Genomic DNA, 16,010 nt, shown 5'->3' on the forward strand with positions numbered 1-16,010 from the left:
TGAAAGATGTCTCTGAAGAGCAGAGTGTTTGCTGTTGAGTGTGCAAGTGAATCTGGGTGAATTGCTACCTGCCTGAAGGTAGGATCCCATCTCACCATAAGTCAAGGGAGTGAGTTTGGAATTTCCTGCTAGTAAGGGGAGCCCCCACCACACAAGTAGGAAAAGGACCCTGATTGGAGTCATTGCCCTTGCCTTGTTGCCCAGAGAACACATCCCATCCATGAAACCATGTTGCTTTATTGCCTCTTGCAGTTCCCATAGGGGCAATAGTTACCACAAACTTCACAGGACGTCTTTACAGATGGGAATGGGCCTACAGTAGAGAAACCAGGACTTAATTTGTGCCAGGTCTGAACCCCAGCACCTCTAAATTTGGGAGTTCAGAGCCCTAGCACCTCTGGGCTTGCTGCATCAATTATGAATGTAAAACAATTGTTTGAACCCTGGCATCTCTTTCATTACAAATTAAGCACAGAGGGAAACCATTACATTTTAGTAAATTCCTATTTCTTTCTTGTGAGCCCTGCAGAGCCGGCTGGAGCCTCTTTAGGTTTTGTGCATTGTCAACTATACTGTTAATTAAGTTCTAGGTAAAAAAACAAACATACACCACCACATTTTGCTCATTGACATCTATGCAATCCCACTGAAGACAACAAGGCTCCTGGGGTATCCAGGAAGGCAAGATTTGGCCCTGCCACCTTTTAGTTATGATGCATGGGTTCCAAAGGATACAACTGGCTTACAGAGTTATTGGTGCTGGTAGCTTATTTTTAAGGCTACAATTTAGTTGCAGAAGTCACAGAATCCGTGACTTCCAGTGACCTCTGTGACTTCAGTCTCTGGAGATCTGGAGCTGCAGGGCCCTCCTCTGCAAGCATGGGCAGGGAGCTGCAGGGTCCCACCGTTGCCTCTGGCAGACCCCGAAGCTCCAAACCGCTGCGGGGGGCAGGGTACCCTGTAGCTGCTGCAGGCAGTGGGGAACCCCTGAGCCCTGGCCACAGTGGGCATCAGGGGACCTCCAGCTGCCAGTGGTGGTGGAGGAACCCCCGAGATTTTGGCTGCCTCGAGCAGTGGGGAGCCCTGCAGCTCCTGGCTATGGCAGGAGAAAGCCACTGCTCCCAGCCACTGTGGGAGGCCAGGTCACCTCGCAGCTCCTGGCCGGCAGGGGCAGTCGAAGGTGGCAGGGGTAGCCCACAGCCCCCAGCTGCTGCTGGTGGCTCCTAGCCCCTGTATGCTCCACTTCAGGCAGTGTGGGGATCTGTGGAACCGCATTTTGTCAGGTATATTTTCAGTAAAAGTCAGTGACAGGTCACTGCTTCCTGTGAATTTTTCTTTTTTGCCCATGACCTGTCTGTGACTTTTACTAAAAATATCCATGACAAAATCTTAGCCTTACTTATTTGTAAGTGGAGCAAGTTTATCTAAGTACTTATATGTGTCCTTTGCCCCTCTCTCTCCCTGTTACTGTAGTATCAGCGTCCATAGGAAACCTACTATGGTATTTTTACACTTTGCTTTCAGAGTAGAAATGTGCTTTAAACTTAGGTTTTATATAACTTTTCTACATAAAAGCTAAAAATTAACACACAACTAAGCAGCTAACGTTAGTCATGGATTAGGAAAGCCTTGTCTGTCTTTATTATTTGGTTTTCTTTACTTGATTAGAAAAGCCCATTGCCTTCTTTTTCTGATAATATTTTTGCCATTTTCTGTCAGAAAACCTCTCATTTAATGAATTTCAGTGGAGCAGAGAGGTATTTTCTTATTCCACCCCTCCCCTAGTTGTCTCTAGTTATGGGTTTTGGATGTTGCCCCCATGACCATTTTAGACATTACATATGTAGGAGACATATTTGTGTGTATAACTTTGAAACTTTGGTGCTGAGAGCCTGGCTGCTTGGAGCTGGACTCTCACTCTGTGCAGAGCTGACCACCTCGGTTTTCAGCATTGGGTAGCCAGGCATTCCACGCTGCCCCCTGATTTAAGGACACACACCACTAGCAGAAGGAGGGTAGTGGGGACATGAAAAACTGCAGTAATTACTGTGGTGGCTGTAAGTCGACCTAACATTGGCCAATTTAATTGTGTAGTGTAGACAGGGCCTTTATTTTGGTTGATTCCCCTCCCCACCTCCAATGCGGTTACCAGGCCTTGCTCTCACAGGTCAAAACACTGAGCAGAATGCAAGGACAGGACAACACCCCTGGAGACTGCTGTGTGTGGGGAAAACTAGACCTCTCAGGGTCCTTATCACAAAGATGGTTAGACAAAAGGTATGAAATGGGTGTGTAGACTTTTGTTGCTTTAATCCTTTTCACTGAATGCTTTGTTCACATGGGTAAATAATACTTTTGGCTTTAAGAAGGCTGTTTTGGGTCACTGAATGAGCTCCTGGTTGTAAGCTCTCAGCAGGAAGAACTGCAGGTATCCAAACCCAGTTGGACATGCAGTGTAAGAACTGCTAGTGCCCCTGACCCAGTTTGAGACTGAGAGAGTCACATGATTCCACCTTAAGAGATGCAGGCACAAACCCTGAGATTTGAGAAGGGGTGTCCTCAGAGATCAGAGGCAGGACAGAGCCTCAGGGAGCCCTGAGCCATAACAGGCCTTGTCTACAGAATAACTTTTTGTTTCTATGATTTAGAGATGTGAAATTTTACACAGTTATACCAGTATAAAACTGACCTGGGCACTTTTATCTCAGTAGAGTGCCCTTATATCTCTTAGGAAGGGTTTTAAGATAAAGTCACTCTTATAGTGGAATAATAATGTCCACAAGAGGTGGGCAAAATGGAAATGATACTTGTATAGCTGCTAAGACTTTCCTAGGTAGACAAGCCCCTCAGGGAGAAAGTGCTAAATAGGCTTTTCTCTCCTCCACAAGTGCTTGGAGACCTCTGACTGCTAGAAGATGGGACTGGATGATGGGATGGCTCACTGAAAAAAAAATTGTCCTGTTCTCCTCACTCCCTCGGAAGCATCTGGCACCAGCCACTGTCACAGGATGGGACAGTGGGCTAGACAGACCACTGGTCTGACCCTGTAGGGAGATTCTTAGGTAAGGGCTGTAAAAACACCAGAACTTGGAACAGCCCATCATTCCAATGACTGCTGTGCTCTACTGCTCACTGTTTCCAGGGGTGAAAGTAACTTAAAGGACTTACTGGAACACCAGAGGCCTGAGCGGGTGCATGGCCTCAACCGGAAGAGGCGTGGCCTTTCAAGATTGAAAGGCCCTGGGGCTCCAACCCTTTAAATCACCCTAGAGCTACCAGCTGCAGAGGCAGCTGGGAGCCCCAGGCCCTTTAAATCACTGCGGGAGCCTGGCTGCCAGAGCTCTGGCAGCGCTTTAAAGGGCCTGTAGCTCCCCCCAGCAGCCAGAGCTCCAGGCCCTTTAAATCACTGCCATGGAAGCTGGTCCAGTCTGGCCTGCCGCACTGGCTCTTGCCGGTATGCTGTACCAGCTTACTTTCACCTCTGACTGTTTCACACATTTGAAAATAGTCTTGGCTTTCAAAAAAAGCTATTCTGCTCTAGCAAGCTGGGGAAGCTACCCTTTATAAGCAACAAAAAGAAAATCCCAGTTGGGAACTCACCAAAGTAGCTATAACTCAGGTGTAGCACATTGCTGACTTCAGCTAGACCTGTAAACAGCCATCAAAACATCCTCAGCAACCCACAGTATTTTATTTACATCACTTATCCACGTTTGCATGGAAACCAAAGTCTCAGCTCATCCACAGCCTCATTCACTTTAGACAGTACCACTGGAGAAGAGACTAGATCACTAAAATGGGGTCATTTCCTGGGAGGAGGGATGTAGCTACTGTGCAGCACTAGGCCAACGGCCCAGCTCAGACACAAAATGGGAATATCATGTCCAATCTCCCAATGACATGTAGGGATACTGAAGAGCATCCTTGAAGCATAGTTCATGTGTATCCTGGACAGTAGTGGTACTCCCATCCCGCAGAGCGGGGAAAGAGAAATTTCCTAGTTCAGCTCCATGACTGGGGATGGAGAAAGGGAGCCCCGCAGATGGTGACTGACCTTTCAGTGATTCAGAGCTGCCTTGCACAGGTGAAGGGCAGATAAGATTCTAAGGACAAGTTTCCATGGAGGTTCTGGATATGTGAGGATGCTCACAAGGCCATCCGCAGCAAGCCTTAACCTAGCAAATTGCTGAGTCAACTTGCACAGGCATCTGGGCATTGTGCAGGACCTGGCAGGTGTGAATTCCTTCAAGATAGTAAATTAACTCTGCACTAAGGCCTAGGTCATGGCAAGGGATTCTGCCTTATTGCAAATGTAGGAGCTCTGCTTTGACCAATGAGCTTGCTACCATAATACAACACATTAAAACAGACCCACTCCTGATGCTACTTAACCTGAGAGGGCTAACCGATGGTAATTTGCCCTATGCCTTTAAAACGTGTCCGCTCCCTACACACTGAGATGTTGTACCAAGTCATAAGATTGATAGGGCAAGGTTAATCTCAGTGCAGCAGGAGGTGGCCAGCCTTCAGCCCTATCAGCACTGCCCAAATCCTCATGGAATCATGGCCTGGCAGTGCCATATTACTGGCCTGGGAATGCCAGTGCACCACATGGCTAGAAACAATCAACATGGCAGGAAATAGGTCCAGTGAATCAAGCTGTTGTCCACAGAAGGGCTCTAGGACTCCAACCTTCTTCTGATTTCCTCAGCAAGCTTCTCCCTAGGGATATCGACCTGCACAACAAACAGGAAGGAACTGGTCACAGCAATAGAACTATCTCGTGGGAAGTGCCCCGAGCACCCAATGATATCAGGATGCCCTTACCCCTTGCAGCCACCCAGACCTGTCTTCTGCCATCCCTCAAACCCTCCTCTCCATGAACTCCCGCTGGAAGCACCACCCCATAAAAATGCATCCTCTGACCAGCAAGGAGACATTTGTGGAAGGACTGATGTTCCAGATCCCTGAGGGACAGGATTCGACTGCTCAGCAGAGAGCTTTAGTGATCTGTAACTCTGAGGAAGGTTCGTTGTGGACTTAGACCAGTTTGTAAAGAGGATTCAATCTGTACCAGAGCTGGGTTAACTCTAGTGATCTGCGATGCAAGCAAGAGCTCCCAAAGAGGCCCTAATAGCCAGGAAGAGTGTTGTCTAGAACCTTTCATTGGGTTTTGGAGGCAGCCTTCAGACCACCTAGCCCAGGGGTCCCCAACGCGGTGCCAGGCATCTAAATGCACCCGCATCCTGGCCGGCGGTTGAGCATCTGCCGAAATGCTGAAATTTGGTGGCATTTCAGTGGTGACACCTCTGGATGCTGCTGCTTGCCACCGACAAGCAGCGTCATCAAGAGGCGTCGCCACCAAACTGCCGCCAAAATTCAGCGGCATTTTGGCAGATGCTTGACCGCTGCTATGGTCCTTCATCTGGCGCCCGCCAGACGAAAAGGTTAGGGACCACTGCCCTAGCCCACCCCCAATATCCAAGGACATCCTCACCTCTTCCCTGCTAGCTACGACTCGTAGTTTGACGACTCCATCCTTCAGCTCCTGCTCTCCTATGATGGCTGCGAGAGGGATTCCTGTGTCTTCACAATACTGCAGCTGGTTCAGCAGCTTGGGGTTCTTCTTATACAGCATCTCTGCCTAGAAGGGGAGGCAATGTGGTTGTGTTCAAGAGCTTACACAGAATAGAAAGTGACAAACCCTACCCAGTTCAAACTCATTGCTAGGACTGGCTGGAAATTTGTCGATGGTTTTCTCATGGAGAATACAGATTAGCTAAAATCTAAACATTTTGTGGAGATGGTTTGATTTTGACTAAGCTCCAGTGGAACCAAGGCAAATTTTGAAACCCATCTGCTAGGCTGGTTTTCCTACCAGCTGGCCTGCCTTGTGGGCTACCAGTTCTTTTGCAGCTTACCTAGCAAGCTGATAGTTCCCCTTCAACCTGCTGGGTGGAATTTCATCTGGAAATGATCAAAATTGTGATTTTTTTTGGGTTCTGTTTTCAGAGGTTTTGAAATTTTGTTCCAAATTGGAAATTCCAAATGCCTCCATGAAACAGAGAAGTACCATTCTCCTCACAGCTCTAGACATTCGCACAGAGTCTCCTGGGACAGACAGTTGCAACAGGCTCAGTACCAGTAGCTGCATTTATCCGTCAGAGCCAAACAACAAAGAGTCTGGTGAGTCTGGTCTTGCTGTCCCACTTCTCCCCGAAGACTCTCTCTCTCCCCCCATCCTAAAGGCTGGCTTTGAGAAGCACAACTAGGCCAGTCCAATTGCCCAGTCTTACCTTGATCCCAGAATCCCACAGCTCAGAGATGAGTTTCAGTCTCACATCAAGGAAGTTCTTCTGGGGGGTTGCCACCAGCACCTGCGTCTCAGTCGTCCGAATCTTCTCCTTAGAAGCCTGGGAGCAGGAATAGAGTTGTGAATGAAACATATGGAAACAGCCTATTGCTCGTAAAGACACATGCTCCAAGGCACCTGACGGTTGCTCCTCACCCACTCCTTGCACATATTACTGGAGAATGCCACCATTTTCCTAACACAGGCTATACAGGGAGATTACATGAAAAACACCACAAACCCACCAAACTGTGCTCAAACAATGTAATTTTGCAAAGTCAAGTTTGTGCAACCTTAATTTATCTGCCTTGGGCACATGCATCTTGACTCTGGATTTCATTATGTACTATGTTTTCCACAGGATCCCTGCCTCATTCTGAGCATACACTAGACCTGCTCTGGAGATGAGGCAGCTGTTCAATAATTTTTTTGAGGTTCACCAGACAATGAGTTGCCTCCGTCTTATTTACCACACATCACTCCAACCCTAAACTAAATAGAGAATTACTAATTTCCTCATGGGTTTTTCCACCATCTATCATAGTAGTATGAAGCTCACAACCATTAAGTTAATTATCTTCATAACGCCCTGGGAGACAAGTATTTTACAGATGGAAAACCAAGGCATAGGGAGATTAAGGCCAAAATGAGGATGCCGATTTACAGACAGGGAAATTGACCGAAAAAGCAGCTTGGTCCAAGCTTCAGCTAAGGAATGAGAGAGCCCAGAATAGAACTCTACCTCCTACGTCCCGGCACTACTGTAGTGAAAATTCTAATTCAAGTGATAAGCCCAGGAAACCTGTAGCAGAGGAGTCAGATCTCCCGCATTTCATTCAGCCACAAGCCCATCCTTTCTTTTACTGCTACAGATCTTCCAATTTCTGCAACAAATGTGTCAGATATCCTACAGAAAGTGGCCACCTTACCTGCACCCCCTGGCTCTTTCCCACAGCCGTGGGCCATTCTCTGTACTTCTGAGTGGCACTCACCTCCACCTCCTGCTCCATGATGGAGAAGATCCGCTCGATTCCGATGCTGACTCCCACACAGGGCACCTTCCGCCCCTTGGGGTCAAACATCCCCACCAGCCCGTCATAGCGGCCGCCTCCAGCCACGCTGCCCATGTTGACTGGCTCCTCCCTGTGGGCGTTCTGAGGCTGCAGTAGGACGGCCTCGTAGATCACCCCAGTGTAATAATCCAGACCCCGCGCCAAGCTGAGGTTGAAGGAGATCTGCAGGACAGGAGGGGAATCCCATTACCAGGCACAACAAATGATCCAGTCAGGCCTGGGTCAGTATCCCTCCACCACTCACCTTATCTGCGATGCCAAACAGGGTCAGGTACTCAAACAGCAGCTTCATGTCTCCCAGCCCCTCCCGGGCCAGCTTGTTCTGGGACAACTTAGGGTCCTGGAGCAGCTGCTCAATCAGACCCAGCCCACCTGCTGAAATGAGACACACCTGAAATATAGCAGGGAGGGCGACATGATGTGGCCAAGCTCCTATGGACTCACTCCCTCCAGCCTGGGTCACATGTACCTGCTCACTCCTTCAGCCTTGTGCATCTCTACTTCCTTCCCAGGGGATACTGACCATGCATCCCACCTGGGACACCCAGGCTGCAAGTCAGTTTGGCCTGGGCAAGTCAGCTAAACATCTGGGGAACCCTGACTGACTGACTGACACACACGCTTTCCTCCTCTCCCTCTCCCCCCCATGCAGAGACCAAGGAAGTTGGAATAGCTGCTGGGAAGGTGAAGGGACCCACATGGACTCTCGACTGGCCTGGGTGAGCCTGGACAGGGAACCAAGACTCACAGCTCCACAGAACTTACCAGGCATTCGAACATATTCCCCTATGCGATCCGCAGTCTCTGGCGAGAGACCTTTCTCTCCAACCATCTCATTCTTCACATCCTCCCATGTTGCCTGGGGTGGAGGAGATGAGAACACTAATCACAGCTTCCCTGGCTGAATCTACTGCTCCTGGGAATGCAAAAATCCCTTCCCCAGCTTCCCCCTCCACACCAATGCTACCCCATGGGTTCAGAACACACCCTGAGGAAACTGCAGGAAAGGGGAGACCATTGCCTGGTGGCTAATCCAGTTAGAGATCTCCCATTTCTAACCTTCCCAGAAGAATTAACAATAGATTTCACTCTCATTTAGTGCCTTCATTCTAAACTCTCAAAGCTGTTTATTAATGAGTTAGGACCAGACCCTCAAAAGGTATTTGAGAGTTAGGGGGCTACTTATTTCACCGGAAGTTAGCAGACCTTTTGAGGATCTGAGCCCTAATCCCTCCAAACCCCTGGAGAGGCAGGAAGTCTTATCCCCATTTTACAGATGGGAAAGCACAGGCACAGAGAGTGGATGCAACTTGCCCAAGGACAGAATCCAAACTTCTTGGCACTTGGGAGAGCCATGGAGAATGTCAGCTCTGAAAGTCCTGCTTCAGGTGGGTGTTTCCATCCTACACATTTGGAGCTGGATCACAGTCCTCCCACCACAGCACACACAGCTGAGGGCTAGGGTAGTGCTAGACAGCAGTCAATGTCTGCCAGCCAAGGCTGGGAAATCTGCAGAGCAGTACCTTGTTCAGTTTGTCCACGGTAGAACAAGTGCTATGGAACAGGCTGTCTGGAATGCCACATACCGCAAACACTCCATTCAAAATGCGCCGGTCGTTGACCTGGGGGTGGGAAGCAGAGTCACTCTAAATCAGATCCCAACAGAGCCTCCCAGTAAGATTGAATCACTTCCACTTGGTTTCTATATCACTCCAGCGGTCTATGAAGCAGCTATAGTCAAAATCCCCCCATCTCTTCCTTCAGAGGCTCTCTCGTATGCAGAGCACACTAGAGTGGAGGATGGGTGGGAGGTCAGGCACATTCTTGCCTGGGCAGACTTATAACTTTATTAAACCAATGGTCTATGGTTTTACCTTAATGAGGAAGTCTCCGAGCTGCAACATGCTCAGGATCTCATGCACAATCTTCAGACATTCAGCATCAGGAATCATAGGGTCAAAGTGGCCAGCGATGTCAAAATCCTGGGGTACAGGAAGAGGCAGTGAGAATCCAGGCAGTGTAATCCAGCTGGGACACCCCAGCAGCAATCAAGGTCCCCAGACACACAGTTCCCTATGCTGCACCCCATTCCCTGTACCCCAAGGGGAGCCCAGGCTTGTTGTGAAGAGACCTGTACTCTAAGCTCTCCCAGGTAACAGAAGTCCAATTCAGCCTGTTTCATAAACAATGGCTTTCTGTAAGTTAGCAGAAGTTGGAGGCAACCAGACTAAGATAAACTGGACTGTTTTAAGTTAAACCACTGTGCTAAGGGAACTGCAAAGCTCCTGGTAAAGAGGGGGATGGGACGGGACATGTGGATTGGAAGGTGTGAGCTGCACCGTCATGGTTGCTACCCCCACCATCTCCTGGGATCCACCAGGACACGACTGGGTCTTCATAAACCTGATGCTGAGACAAGGCTTGATCAGACTGGGCCAGAGAGAGGGAACTGCTGACATCGCTGTCTCCACTCGGAATGTGAGATTTGCATTCATGCTGTCACCTCCCTCGTGTCATTTTCTTTCTTCACCTTATTTCTCTCTCCTCTCCCTTTCCTTTTTCTGTCTAAAGAGTCTGACTTAGCCTCCCAAGACAACACCATCTTTTGCAACACTGCTTTGAGCCTGTGACCAGAGAAGCAAGCTAAAAGCAATGCCTTCAACAGCCCAATGCTGGTACAAGTTTGCCAGGACTCTTGAGTGTGCTGAGTCTGATTTTCACCAGCAGTGAGGTTGCAAATGAGAATCAGCACCCAGGACAGAAGAAGCATTTTCTACCTTTGCAATTCTGGGTGTTTGTCTTCTTTTCTCTTAAAGAAACAGGAGTGGACTTCAATAACCACAGTTCCAGCCCATCTTAACTAACTTTTTCTCTTTTCCCCCAAAAGGACAGTAAGTAACATATTTCATTTCTTCTGACAGACTTTTAGTTAGGAGATTCCCCTTTTCAGATTCTACAGCTAAAGGGAATAAGGGATATTGTTAAGCCTGACTTAATACTTTGCATTTCAAATGCATTAACTGTTTTTCCTTCATTTCCTGTATTTTTAATAAAAGGTTTAAAAGACTTGTAATGGTGGTTACAATGGAAGTCACAAAACCTTGGACCACACTTAACTGTTTGATGTTATATAACAGTAAAAAGGGTTTCACTGCATTATATCTGTGAGGCACCCTTCTTGTCAGCACAATAGGCCCCAGACGCACATGGAGCCCTCTTCCTCCCTGTCCTGTTCCCCATGCTTTGTGGGGAGCCAGAACCCCAAACCCCACACAGGAAACCCTTGGCCCAGACACACAGCTCCCCGCAGCATGGAGAGCACTCAGGCTGCCGGTACTCACACACTGGTAGAACTCCCTGTAGCGGCCCCTCGTCATGGCTGGATTATCACGTCTGTAAACTTTGGCAATGTGGTAGCGCTTAATGTTGGTGATTTTGTTCATTGCCAAATAACGAGCAAAGGGCACCTGAGCACAAAGGGTTAAGGATGGAACCTAGAGGGAATCTCCTGTGGCCTGGAGAGTCCAGGGCCAGTCATTCAGCCCGATTATCACTCTACAGACAGCTGCTGGGCCAGTACAACACAACCCCACAGCAAAGCCTATGCTGAAGGTCACCTGCAAACTGTGGCCACCTGTCCTAATGGACAGTAAAATCTCAGTCCCTATGAGCACATCTTCCTAGTAATCACACCATGTTAACAGCCAGAACAAACAGCCTCATTGGTGCGTCGTTTGAACAGATGTTGCAGTCCTTTGCTGCTATGATACAAACTGGGATTACATATATAATACAGTGACAGATTAAAAGCCAGAGGTAAGGGAGCAAAGATGCTTTCAGGTGAAATTTGGACAGAGCTGCAGTCAGTAAAGCACCAGGGTCCTGGATGGATGACCCATTTGGCAAGTAACAAAAGCAGCGGCTCTTTCATTGAGAATAGGGAGATTGTGTGAAGAGTCAGAAAGAAGGCTAGCCCAGATGAGCGCAGGCAGATGGGGAAGGAGTAGAGAGAGAGAAGGTTCAATGTTCAGGGAGTACACTGGAGCAAGCCCATGGATGGTTTCTATGTACAGACCCTGAAGTAACCCGGGAGCTAGTTTTGAGGATGAGGTGATGTAGTCACCATTCTGGGTGTCTAGTCGTGAGTAGTAATTCTCCATGTGCTGGAGTTGGAAAGGCTGGGACTTGAGCTGATCCTGGAGCTGGAGCTACAGTAGTCTAGGTGGGAGGGATGGAAGTTTGGATGCAGATGAGTCGAGACAGAGGTGTCCATAGGCAATGGCATGGAGGCAGTTACAGGTAGGCTTGAAAACACTGTGGAGGAATGGGATGAATGTATACAAAGTGGAATTAGCATGCATGTTCCTCCCCAGCTAGGAGGAGATGACAGACTCTCCAGCATGTCCTCACCTCCACCCCATGCACTCTTGCCTAAGAAACACCAGCAACCCGTGGATGAAGTGGTGCTTCCCAAGGTCCGGGACTCTGGCAGGATACAGTCAGGTCGTAGCGAAGAGACAGCAACTCTCCCCCCTGGTCTTTCAGGTCATAGATGAGCTTTGAGTCCTCCCCATACTTCCCCATCAGAGTTTCCTACAGAAAAGCAAGACAACTGTCAGGCAAGAGAGGACAAGCTCCAGAAGCAGAAAGCAGGAGCAAGAAGCCCCTAGAAAGAGCAGGGAGAATCGTTGAGCCTGATTTTAGAGGTGATCAGTTGGATCTAACCCCAGTCAGATGATCTAACCCTCTCCATCTTTACCACAGAAGCTCACTTGCCACAGGAGCTATTCACAGCTGAGTTCTTAGGGCATCTGCCCTTCAGGTCACAATAAAAGCAGCTACTGCCACTTAAATTGCACCCAGTAATTGCAAGGGGCATAAAGCCACAAACCTATGGATCACATCTGACTCAGGGATCAGCGCCTCCAGCAGCAAAACTTCCCCCTCCCAGATGTCACATCGCAGCCCCTACCCTCACCTTCAGCTCAAACACAGGGGTGTCAATGACCTCAGCCCCATGGCGCTTGAAGCAGCTGATGATGGTGTTGAAGACTTTCTCCCGGATAGCTGTTTGCTTGGGGCTGTAGTCCCTGGTACCCTGAGAGCCCAAACCAAAGGGAAGTGCATGAGAAATCTTAAAAGTGAAGAATTATACCCACCACCCTGCAACAGGAAAACCAGCCAATATCTAAACTGTTCCCAGCTCCTGCGCTGCTCAAAGCTCTGAGCCCAAAAGTTTGGCGCTATAACAAGGGTCAGCTAGGCCTAGAATAATGGAAGTTGATGATTCATTGGACCTACTGCTGCTTGAAACACTAGGAAACTTTTAGTGCACAGGGTCCACATGAACAGTTAGCATGTGGCATGCTGGAGCACTGTAGACTTATGCCCCCATTTGTCATGCACTAATTCCTCATTTAGATATGCCCTTAGGCATAAGAGTCAGTTGGGAAGAGGGAACAGAATGGGAAAAGGAGAAAGAGGCTTAGGCTCAAGAGCATAGGTGCCAACTTTCCTCTGTGCTGGTGAGTGCTTGTGCCCCGCCTCTGCTCCGACTCCACCCTTTGCCCACCCCTGCCCTGCCCCCATTCCAACCCCTTCCCTGAAGTTCGTGCCCCAACTCTGTCCCCTCCCTGCCTCTATTGGACCCTTTCCACGAATACCCACCCTGGCCCCGCCTCTTCCTTGAGTGTGCTGCATTCCCCCTCCTCCCAGCACCTGCAGCGCGAATCAGCTGTTTCGCGGCGCAAGCACTGGGGGCTATGGGGGAAAAGCAGGCAAGCAGTGCGCCCAGGTGTGGAGGTGGAGGTGAGCTGAGATGGGGGGCAGGGCAGGGAGCCAATTTTTCCCCATGGGTGCTCCAGCCCCGGAGCACCCATGAAGTCAGCGCCTATGCTTGAGAGGCTGCAGCTGAGGAAAAACTGTGCACCCTACCATAAAGAGCAGGAAAAGGGCAGTTTGTTTCAGTGGTGAGAACACCTAAGCCATATGCCAGTAGAGATGGGGTGGGGTAACCAGGAGAAGAAGCAACCCATGAGAGACCCATGTGCCTGAAGGAGGTGGGAAGTTACCTTGGGGGTTTTCAGAATGAAGTTCTTTTTCCCCTCATCAGTTCCCAGCTGTGCCTTTGGCTGCTGGACCTTTACCACACCCTCTGCCACCTGGGGACAGAGAAAAGGCTTTGATAAATGGAGTAGGACACTGACCCCTGAGTGTCTGTCAGATGTCAATTCAACTGGTGGACCTACAAGGCCAGCAGAAGGTTTCCTTAGTTACTAAACAGCTCCACTATAAGGAGATGTAAGTTATCTTTGGGGTTTTGAGAATGAAGCTCTTCCCCCTTATCAGTTCCCAATCTGATTTCCTTCCCCAGACCTGAAGAAAAGCGCTCTGTAACTTGAATGCTTGTACCCTCCAACAACTGAAGTTGGTCCAATAAAAGATATTATCTCACCCACCTTGTCTCTCTAATATTCTGAAACCGACACAGCTACAACAATGCAAATAACAGCTTCACTGTAATTCAAATCCTTGCTTTTCCTTGCATTTGACATTTTAAACGTTAGCAAGACAGCCAATGAATTCTTAGCAGCCCATTAGAGTGCACAGGAATCTGGGAGCCACTCACTACAGAGTAGAAAATATAGTTAGTTGTTTTGGCTTTTCAGATAAATTAGAAGGCTCCCAAATCTGAATTATCATCACTTTCTAGCCAGCCAGAATAATCCCTGCCAGAACTAGTGGACAATCTGCAGGGAGCCTGCAACAGGTGGACTCCAAACTTTGCCCACCAGAGGGCTGCACTGACAACTTGCCTGGGATCTGCTGCCTTCATCTAACCCAGTCCTTTAGTCGAGATCAAGATAGAGCAGGTGTAGGCAATCTGAGGCACGCGAACTGATTTTCAGTGGTGCACACACTGCCTGGGTCCTGGCCACTGTTCTGTACTCAGGGCACACCCTGGTAATAACACTTAATACTCACATAACACTGAACACCTTGAAAGTCAGCTAGACACATTAATTACCTCATTAACACAAACGACACCCCGGGAGATGCGTTCGCCATCAATAAAGATGGGAACAGGAGTGATACCGAGAGAGACTAGCTACCCAGAGCCACACAGCATCAGTATCAGAACCTGGGTTAGGATCCAGGTGCCAGCCCCATGCAGCTCACTGCTTCTCTACAGCTTCGGGGGCTCTGGATGGCTTAGGCTCCGATCCCCTCCCGGGAATCAGAGCCCGTCTGAAAGCCAAAGCCTTGTCCGCTGGAAGCGGACGGTCCCTCGGGGCTGGAGAAGGGCCCGCCACCCGGAGCGGGCCTCACCTGGTTTTCGGGGTGGGCAGCAAAGGCTCGCAGGGGGCAGGACGGTGCCCGGTGCTGGGCCCAGAAGGGCACCCGGTAGGCCCCCGCAGCGAGGGGGCGCAGCCAGTTCATGGCTCAGGAGGTAGCCGGATCCCGCAAGCCGCTGTCCGAAGGCTCCCGGCTGGAACTCGCCTCGGCCTTGCGCTGGGTGCGGGGAGACCCGAGGCTACGCAGCCGGGAGCGGGGGCGAGACACGTGTGCGGGGCTGGGGTCGGGGTCGGCACCTCAGCACCCCGGCCCCAGCGAGCTCCGCAGGGCCACAAGCTGACTGGGAGCCCGCGGGGTAGGCAAGAGCAGCGCTGGGGCCAGGGACCCTTCTACACTGGCACCCTGCCTGGGGGACTCAGCCTCACTGTAGCCATAGAGTAGAGGGTGGTTAAGGATAGAAAGTTCACCTTCTCTAACCATAGAGTCTCAGGACCTATAATGCGTTTCCGCAGAACTAGAGCGTCCTGGGGCCAATCGGAAAGAGCTGTTCCGGGTCACCGGGGAAGACTATCTGAAACCATGGAGTCTCAGGAGACTTCCCAGAGAGGCACAAAAAGAAGCTCAAAAGTTACTGATACTCAACCGCAACCCTGGCCTACACAACCCTGAACATCCGCTTCCGGCCGCCACGCTCGGTCTCATCTCAGAGAACGACGTTACGCTCTAGCTACCGCGGCCGCCGCTCTATGGTACTCGGGAGGACTGGCTCACGTTACGACTCTTGCTGCCGGAGTACGGCGCTTTCTGGTTCCTTATTCACTTCACGTTCAACATGGCGTCGGGCAGCGGGGTAGGTGTTAAGAGGGGGGCGCGAGGGGAAGCCCAAGGCTGTTTCCCCTCCTCCTCTCCCAGGCCCCGAGCGCGGAGCTGTGCCCCCAGCCCGAGTAAAGACCCCCCCCCTCGGGGGGCCAGAGACGCTCGGCGGGATGCTCCCGGGTCCTGGCTCGAGGACTGGCTCTTGCTCGCTCCCCTCCCCGTGGGCTCGGGGCAGTCTGGGCTCGGGGCCGGTCACTTGAGGCAGGTTCTCACCCTCCGTGCTTCGGATCCGGGCCAGGCGCTCCCTCTGGCTCAGTCTCTTCGCTGGCTGGAGGGTTGTTCCCCTCTGCGGTCGCGCTGTGCGTTGTGTCTCCCAGCGTCCGCCGCTGGCTTATGGACAGGATTCGTATTTGGTGGGAGCCGGCTTTAGCTCTTCCCATTTCGCGGCAGGGAGGTTAGTGTGGTAGTTCTGT

General features: G+C 50.2%; 2 protein-coding genes across 3 annotated transcripts in view; one reads left to right on the top strand and one right to left on the bottom strand.

Moving 5' to 3' along the window:
- Positions 1-3,669: 3,669 nt before the first annotated feature.
- LOC115656336 (histidine--tRNA ligase, cytoplasmic-like) lies at positions 3,670-15,149 on the bottom strand. 2 transcript variants are annotated; one of them, XM_030572907.1, is made up of 13 exons: positions 14,755-15,149; positions 13,497-13,586; positions 12,404-12,523; positions 11,923-12,018; positions 10,767-10,892; positions 9,300-9,407; positions 8,949-9,047; positions 8,191-8,284; positions 7,670-7,797; positions 7,345-7,587; positions 6,297-6,413; positions 5,498-5,644; positions 3,670-4,736 (listed from the first exon to the last, which is right to left on the bottom strand). In XM_030572907.1, the coding sequence occupies exons 1-13, from the start codon at positions 14,863-14,865 to the stop codon at positions 4,680-4,682; spliced, it is 1,536 nt and encodes a 511-aa protein (XP_030428767.1). In that variant the 5' UTR covers positions 14,866-15,149; the 3' UTR covers positions 3,670-4,679. The 2 variants fall into 2 exon arrangements, with proteins under 2 accessions (XP_030428767.1, XP_030428765.1); XM_030572905.1 differs by having other exon boundaries at positions 7,670-7,800; positions 14,755-15,148.
- A 138-nt stretch (positions 15,150-15,287) lies between these two features.
- Positions 15,288-16,010, top strand: part of ZMAT2 (zinc finger matrin-type 2) — a 29,331-nt gene continuing 28,608 nt past the window's right edge. The window contains exon 1 of the mRNA XM_030572910.1: positions 15,288-15,571. Within this exon, the coding sequence (XP_030428770.1) occupies positions 15,554-15,571 (18 nt within the window). The 5' untranslated portion in view covers positions 15,288-15,553. The remainder of the gene's footprint in view (positions 15,572-16,010) is intronic.

The sequence above is a fragment of the Gopherus evgoodei genome, chromosome 8 (genome assembly GCF_007399415.2).
Source record: "Gopherus evgoodei ecotype Sinaloan lineage chromosome 8, rGopEvg1_v1.p, whole genome shotgun sequence".
Lineage (NCBI taxonomy): Eukaryota > Metazoa > Chordata > Testudines > Testudinidae > Gopherus > Gopherus evgoodei.